General features: G+C 34.3%; 1 protein-coding gene across 4 annotated transcripts in view; it reads right to left on the bottom strand.

The window, feature by feature from the left end:
• Positions 1-208: 208 nt before the first annotated feature.
• The window catches only part of sptb (spectrin, beta, erythrocytic), a 56417-nt gene continuing 47643 nt past the window's right edge, over positions 209-8982 (bottom strand). For all 4 annotated transcript variants that reach the window (XM_034859001.1, XM_034859000.1, XM_034859002.1 and 1 more), the window contains 5 exons: positions 4581-4644; positions 4063-4313; positions 3172-3327; positions 2979-3021; positions 209-1561 (listed from right to left, as the gene is read on the bottom strand). In XM_034859001.1, the coding sequence (XP_034714892.1) occupies positions 1370-1561; positions 2979-3021; positions 3172-3327; positions 4063-4313; positions 4581-4644 (706 nt within the window). In that variant the 3' untranslated portion in view covers positions 209-1369. The remainder of the gene's footprint in view (positions 1562-2978; positions 3022-3171; positions 3328-4062; positions 4314-4580; positions 4645-8982) is intronic.

Here is an 8982-nt window from a genome sequence, read left to right as displayed (position 1 = left end):
ATGGTATTTTCCATCTTATATTTTTAGCTCTCCTTATTTAAAGAATGTTCACGTTACTCGCACAAGACTGAATTTACGATTACAAGTAGAGCACTGCAATTAACTCGAATCTGGGAGTGGTTTGTTCATTTTTGCTGTAACATTTTACTCTCCATATTATGTAGACTATGTGCTGCTCTGTGGCCGCACACATCAGCAGTTTTGTTTGTACATGTGTGTTTCCTTGTTATCAGTGCTTCATGTCTCGTGTCTGGGTTTGAAAATAAACCAGACTTTATTTTAAGAAATACTGGTTCAGTTTGATAAGACCTGCTTTTCTTATGAAACACCACTCAGACATATGCTACCTGAAATCAATTTAATATGTGTGTCCCTACAAGCCAAAGTTGAAGACAAATAAGGCAGGTCAAGTTGGTCTTGACTGAAGGTTTAAGAATGTCACAATAGCACCATATCAAACTAACATAAAACATACTTCATGCATCTGGATATATACTGTATATGTATATATTTTAATGAATAGATATGAAATATCTATGAATATTTAATACTTAAGTGTTGAATATATTTCAAGTTCACAGACATAACTGCTAGCACAGTTCCGTGGAGAATACGACCTGACTAGATCTATATTCATAACTGACCAATCGGGGTGTCTCATGACTGCTTGTACGTCATCAATTTAACAACAGTCAAACCCTTCACAGTGCATAGAGTATTTAGTTTGCATGCCTGCAATTACACTTGGTGTGTGTCTACTGTACCGCACTGCGCTCGGTTTGCTCATCACCAAGTCTTAACACCGCATTTACAAAGCTTTTAAAAGCTAAAGTTAAAATCACTCTCGTTCTATCAGTAGCATTTAGTGCTCCAAATTCAAACAGCACAGTATTACAGTTCACAACCATTGTATAAGGCAGATTAATAAAAGTACTCCTTAGTACTTTTAAGTCACCCTATGTTCATTACAGGCCTTCATATTGTACATGGCTATATCAAAGCATGCCATAGTAAAGCAAAATTCCCGCAAAAGCAACAAAAGTAAAGTTTTACAAACATTCTTTGGTTGAGTGTGAAAGGAGCATTCCTGTGCTTTAATTTAATTGCTTTGAATTTGGCATTTGTTAAAAAGAACACAAAGCAAAAAGTGGACCTTATGCATACACTGGCTTAAATACAGGCAAAATAGTGATGGCTTTAACCTAAACTACAATATTATGTTAATTCTCACAAAATAATGTAAAAAAAAATCTAGTGATTGAAAAGCTCGCTTTGACTGATTGTACACAAATATTACTTTCTCTTTCCAGGACGCCAAGGCAACCCCCACCCCCACCCCCACCGCTCTCAATGGCCTTCCCATATCTTTTCATTTCTTCTTGGCAAGGCGACCGAACTTCTTCTGCTTGTCTTTCTTGGCAGAGCTGGGCTCAGGGAGGGCAGTTGAAGAGGAGGGAGGGGGCAGGCTGTGGGTTTTGGCCTCTGAGGCCCCCGACGCCTCCTCCACTGCCAGGAGCTGAAAGGCCTTCTCCATGGCCTGGCTCCAACGCTGGAGCTCCTCCTAAAATTAAACACAAAAACACACCACAGAGGTTTACAAAGGGAAGTCCACCTCTAGAGAGGCAGTGTGTGTTTTTGTCTCTTCGTCTATTTGAGTAAATTAAAAAGTGGAAGGGGTTCACCCATTTACTGATAAAATATGAAATAATGTGATTGTGAGGCTGATTCAGTGCAATATAGATGAAAACTAGTTTGCTGTTAAACAAAAATATCTTGTGAACCTTAAGGATCCCTGCAGGGCATTCTCGCTAACTGATGCTGAAACAGACGGAAGCGTGAATAACCTCATCAATCCTGTAAGGTCTAAGGCATTGGTTTTTACCGTATTAGGTTCTCCTGGTCTCCTTGTGTAATAATGTTATAGATATCAAGATAGAGACATCATTTATTTTAGGAGAACCTGGGCTGTCAGGATATGCATGTTGCAGGGTTGACACACTTGTGTATAGTATAGTGTCGGCAGTCAGGGGAAACAGAACCAAACCCTGTCTCTAACAAAAATATATCACTTTTTACGTTTTTTTTCTTCAAAACGCGTATGCAGTTTTATCCAAAAAGAGTAGCTGTGTCACCTGACATCAATAGTCCAAATCACATTCAATCACACCTTCTGGCTTCATTCTCGCATCTATTTTTCTTTCTCTCCTCTGCCGTCCACTAGACACACAGACCTAGTAAACAAGGCCCTCCTGTAAGGCCTCTCTATTGGCTGAGCAAACTATCCCCCAAATGACTTGATGTGATTGCAGGAGCCAGCTGTCAGTCAAAGTGCCCTTTTCAAAGATGGCAAACGGGTAACATGAGGACATTAGGGTTTTTTGGTACAAAATCATGGATTTATTTCTCTGGAATACTCAGTCTCCAAAAAAGTCCCTGTCTTGCCGGCCCGATTTCTAAGCTTCTGGAAGAGCTACGAAGGCACAGAATACCTATTTCTAACACTGCTGCTCTGCTCTGTGGCAAGATGGAAACAGAACATGTGCAAGTTGATTTTAGGATCCATAATTATGATTTATTTATGTTACAAAGACACTGTATTCCATGATGTATTTAAAAAAGCTTGAAGGCCTACAACTGTCAGAGGACCTGGTTGAAAGTCTCTACACTGTATTAATCTGGAGATATTAAATAAGACATGTGAAGCATGGGTTTCTCCTCTCACAGACCTTAAAGGGTTTTAATGTGAGTTATTTACATGAATAACGTTGCCAGATTTTGGATAGACATGTCAAACTAAAACAGCTTTTTAAATTAAATGGGAATATGTATAAACCATATGCAACATTACACCCTTAGGGTCAAAGATCATGTAATAACCAGCCCCAATCCAGAACCTTCTGTCTCATGTGATTCGTGGAAAGCTGTTGAAAGTTTTTAATTGTGTTATCCCTCGATAGTTCAATGGTTTATGAACTCACCTCATCCTTACACTGGAACAAATATTCATTGCCGTCTTCGAGACTGAGAGAGGGAAAGGAAAGTCAAGTTAAAACGTATTGTGAAGAGGAATGCATTGCAACAACAAGTTAGCCTGTGTGTTCTATTGTGACCTTTAGACTTAAGGAAAGATTAAACTAGTTTCCCCAAAACAGATTCTCTAAGAATTCTCACCGTAGTTTAGAGACGTGCTTCTTTTTCTTGTAGTTGGTGAGGATCTCCCAGCTGGCGTTATTGAGGGGATATGTCACCCCATGGCCAAAACTCTTGGCATCCTTATATGCTGAGAGCTGACCTGGCTTCAGCACACAGTACACGTTGTTCCAGGACCTTGGAGGGAGAGGAGGGGTTGAAAATGGAGGGCTTCAATATTGATCATTTCATCTTGCTGACTTCTGTCAATAACGCAAACATAAATTGAATCACAATTACAAGAGCCACATCACCACTCAATGAAGACTAAAATCAGTTGATGTGCAGTTGGAGTAGCTTACAGCGCTGTAACAACTGTAAATAGTAACTATTTGGGATGCTTATGTATTGACAAACTGACTTATGGCAGCTTGAATTCTTTTGGGAAAACACATGCTTAACCATGTTGCAATCAGGTGGTTAAAAACAGTGGCTTCACATCATTATTTAAACTTTTAACTTGATAAGTGGATGGTTAATATGTTCTGGTATTCCTAATATTTATGTACAAAAACTCAAAATTACTGAAACTATAAAAAAAAATAAAAGTATAAAAAAATACAAGCTCAACATATAACATGCATGTTTCTAATGCATGCTATACAGTTGTGGATTTGAAGATGGTTTTCTTTTTACTACAATGCCATTCTTTACAATATGAAAATAAATAAGAGATTACTAAACTTGCTTTAGTTGTAGAATGAACCCTGATTTATTTTTGTCAACGTTGCATCTTTGTTGTCTCGAATTGGTGTTTGTATATGTGAGATAACCTAAATAAAAATGCAGACTTGATGTTCCCTGTGATGAATTAAAGCAGGTGAGCAAGTTTTCAAGTGTGCTGATACATTTCCTAACAAAGAAGGGATCTACCTATTTGATGCCTTCTTTCCTGAGCCCTCCAGATCGTGTTTGCGGCCCAACATGCCCTCCTGCAGCACAGTCTGGGCTCTACCAGTCTCCAAAGGCATGGTGGCTGCTCGCTCTGGTTCTACAGGGCTCACTACAGACACAGAAGGTTCCAGCTCCAGAGAAGCACTGTCTCTCATTTCTGACACTATGGGGACCGTGGAGTCACCGGCCGTCTCCTCCAGCAGACCTGAACTGGGATCAATTGCACAAGACTGGTGGAGAAAAAAAGAGACAGACGTTGAACAAGACAAATCCTTAATAAATCTACAAATCATCCTGCACAATTGAAGGGGATAAGGACACAAAGTGTAGTTGTGTAGTTTGTTTTAGAGCAACTAAAGAAGTATTAATTAATTAAATTAATTGCAGGATGAAAATAGCATAGAAGAGATTAATTTTCTTTTCTTTTAACTTCAGTATGCTTAAACAGGTGTCACAATATGATAAAATAGGGAGAACGAGTGGATATAATTACTAACCAGAGTCTGTTCCTCAATAGTACCGAGCTGTGAAGATTCTTCCACAAAACCTGTGTCTTCTCTCCTGGAGGAAAGAGGACAGCATGGGGTCTGTATAAGTGACTTTTAAGAACAGCAGGTGAAGAATGTGTGTAGAGAAGGAAAGCCAGTGTACTAAGTAAGTAAGTGACTTTAAAGGATAAGGCACACAATATTCAGCTTTTTTTAATAAATATCATGAAGTGAAAAAACATTGTATAGTATTTCATTAGAAATTTAACAACACCCTATGACTTGTTATGACATGCTATGACACTATCAACAGATACAAACAACCACAAACAACACACTGTGGCATCAGAACGCGTCCCAGAGCCTAAATATAAAACACAAAGAGGAAAGCTGGGAGGGAAGCAGCTTTTTGTGACCATGACTTTTTATGACTTTTTTCAACATACTATACTATGACTATTTGTCCCTTTTTTGACATACTATACTATGACGTTTTTCGACATAGTATACTATGACTTTTTATCACATTTTTTGACATACTACACAATCACTTTTCAATCACTTTTTTGGACATACTATACTATGACGTTTTTCAACATAGTAAACTATGACTTTTTTTGATTATACTATGACTTTTTCGACATGCTACATTATGACTTTTTGTCACTTTTTTGGACAGAAGGACATTTTTATCACTTTTTTCGACATACATACACGACTTTATAATCACTTTTTTTGACATACCATACAATGACATTTTTCAACATATTATGCTATGACTTTTTTCAACATACTATACTATGACTTTTTCCATATACTATACTAGGATTTTTTTCGACATACTATATTATGACTTTTTATCACTTTTTTGACATAATATAGTATAACTTTTTGTCATTATTTTTGACATACTATATTATTACTTTTTTATCACTTATTTTGACATACTATACTATAACCTTTTTCGACATACTATACTATGACTTATTTCACTATACAATACTATGACTGTTTTCCTTTTTTTGACATGCTATACACTATGACTTTTTTATCACTTTTTTCAACCTATTATGCTATGATTTATTTTAACCTACTAAACTATGACTTTTTTTGACATACTATATTATGACTTATTATCACTCTTTTTGACAAACTATAGTATGACTTTTTTATCACTTTTTTAACATAATTTACTATGACTTTTTATCACTTTTTTCGACATACTATACTATGACTTCTTTATCCCTTTTTTCGACATACTATACTATGACGTTTTTCGACATACTATACTATGACGTTTTTCGACATACTATACTATGACTTTTTCAACATACTATACCATGAATTCACAATCCAAAGAGTAGTGAAGTTAGACTAGAGATTAGCAAGTGGCTCAAAACTTGAAAGCTTTTTTTAAGGTTCTTGGTTCTAACCTTACAAGGTGAGATGAATTTTAAGGTACGACAGTGAACATGAATATGTCAAATATGCCCAGAGAAGTGTCCTCAAAGCGGAACAGTTGGGGTAGAGGTTGCTAAGTGTTACTTAAGGTGAAAGCTTATTTTAAGAACACACTGGTTGTGGTTTCAAACCTAACAAGACTTAATCAGTTTCAAGGTCTAACAATGAACATGAAGATGTCAAATATGCCAGGAGAAAACTCACATGACCAGAGAAGTTAGGGTGGTGGTAAGATAGTGGAACATCGGTTGGTTTTAAGAGCACAAAGGTTGAGTGTTCAAATCTCATAATGCTCAAATAGAGAATTCTTGGTATTTAGTGTAACATACTATACTATGACATTTTATCACTTTTTTTGACACACTATACTATGACGTTTTTCGACATACTGTAATACGACGTTTTTCAACATACTATACTGAGACTTTTTATCCCTTCTTTCGACTTACTATACTATGACGTATTTTGACATATTATACTATGATTTTTATCCCTTTCTTTGACATACGATAGTATGACGTTTTTCGACATACTGTAATACGACGTTTTTCAACATACTATACTGAGACTTTTTATCCCTTCTTTCGACTTACTATACTATGACGTATTTTGACATATTATACTATGATTTGTATCCCTTTTTTTGACATACGATAGTATGACGTTTTTCGACATACTATATTATGACTTTTTTAACATAGTATGCTATGACTTTTTAATTACTTTTTTCGTCATACTATGCAATTACTTTTTTGGACATATTAAACTATGACCCTGTTATCCCTTTTTTCGACACTAAAACGTTTTTCAACATAATATACGATGAAGTTTTTTTACGTACTTTCCTAAGACTTTTTTTATCCTTTTTTTTACATGCTATACACTGCCGGTTTTCGACCTACTATACAATGACTTTTTATACCTTTTTTTGACGTACTATACTATGATGTTTTTCGACCTACTATACTATGACTTTTTTTATTCCTTTTTCCGACATACTATACTATGACGTTTTTCGACAAAACTACACAATTACTTTTTTATCCCTTTTTTCAACATACTATACTATGACTTTTTATCCCTTTTTTCGACATACTATATACTATGACTTTTTATCACTTTTTTGATATACTATACTCTGACTTTTTTATCCCTTTTTTCGACATACTATACTATGACTTTTTTATCCTTTTTTTGACATACTATACTATGATGTTTTTCGACATACTATACCTTGACTGTTTTTGACAGACTATACTATGACTTTTTAAGCACTTTTTTGATAAACTATATAATGACGTTTTTTGACATACTATACTATGACTTTTTTCGACATGCTATACAGTGACTTTTTTATCCCTTTTATCAACATACTATACTATGACTTTTTTATCCATTTTTTCGACATACTATACTATGACTTTTTTATTGCTATTTTCGACATACTATACTATGACAATTTTATCCCTTTTTTCAACATACTATACTATGACTTTTTCATCTTTTTTTTCGACATACTATACTATGACTTTTTTATCCCTTTTTTTTGACTTACTATACTATGACGTTTTTCAACATTCTATATTATGACTTTTTTTGACATACTTTACAATTACTTTTTATCCCATTTTTCGACATACTATACTATGAAGTTTTTCGACATACTATACTATGACTTTTTATCCCTTTTTTCAACATACTATACCATGACTTTTTTCGACATACTATACTATGACGTTTTTTGACATACTATACTATGACTTTTTATCCCTTTTGTCGACACACTATACTATGACTTTTTCGACATACTACACAATGACGTTTTTCGACATACTATACTATGACTTTTAATACGTTCTTTCGACATACTATGCTGTGATGTCTTCGACATACCTACTACGACTTTTTTCAAAATGCTATACTATGACTTTTTTCGACATACTACACAAAGACTTTTTTATCCCTTTTTTCGACATACTATGCTGTGACGTTTTTTCGACATACTATACTATGACTTTTTTTGACATACTATACTATGACTTCTATATCAGTTTTTAACATTCTGTGACTTTTATCACTTTTATCTACAAACTATACAATGCCGATTTTCGACATATTATACTATCACTTTTTTCGACATACTATACTATGACGTTTTTCAACATACTATACTATACTATGACTTTTTGATACACTATACTATTAATTTGTTATCACTTTTATCGACATATAATACTGTGAATTTGTATCACTTTTTTTGACAAACTATACTATGACTTATTTCACCATAGAATACTATGACTATTTTCCCTTTTTTCGACATACTATGCTATGACGTTTTTCAATATACTATACTATGACTTTTTTGACATACTATACCATGACTTTTTTGACATACTTTACCGTGACTTTTTTAAAACTTTTTTCAACATACCATACTATGACTTTTTTTGACATACCATACTATGACGTTTTTCGACATAATATACTATGACTTTTTTCGACATATTATACTACGACTTTTTTATCCCTTTTTTTGACATACTATACTATCATGTGTTTCGACTTACTCTACTATGACTTTTTATCCCTTTTTCGACATACTATACTATGACGTTTTTTTATATACTATACTATGACGTTTTTCAACATACCATAAGTTGTATGACTTTTATCACTTTTATCAACCAACTTTACTATGCCGTTTTTCGACATATTATACTATGACTTTTTCGACATACTACACAATGACTTTTTTCAACATACATACTATAACTTTTTATCCCTGTTTTTGACATACTATACTATGACGTTTTTCGACATACTATACTTTGACTTTTAATAAGTTTTTTCAACATACTATACTATGACTTTTTTTGACATACTATACTATGACTTTTATATCAGTTTTTAACATTCTATGACTTTTATCACTTTTATCTACAAACTA

Source organism: Etheostoma cragini, chromosome 20 (genome assembly GCF_013103735.1).
Source record: "Etheostoma cragini isolate CJK2018 chromosome 20, CSU_Ecrag_1.0, whole genome shotgun sequence".
Classification (NCBI taxonomy): domain Eukaryota; kingdom Metazoa; phylum Chordata; class Actinopteri; order Perciformes; family Percidae; genus Etheostoma; species Etheostoma cragini.
This window is presented reverse-complemented; position numbering and strand designations above follow the sequence as displayed.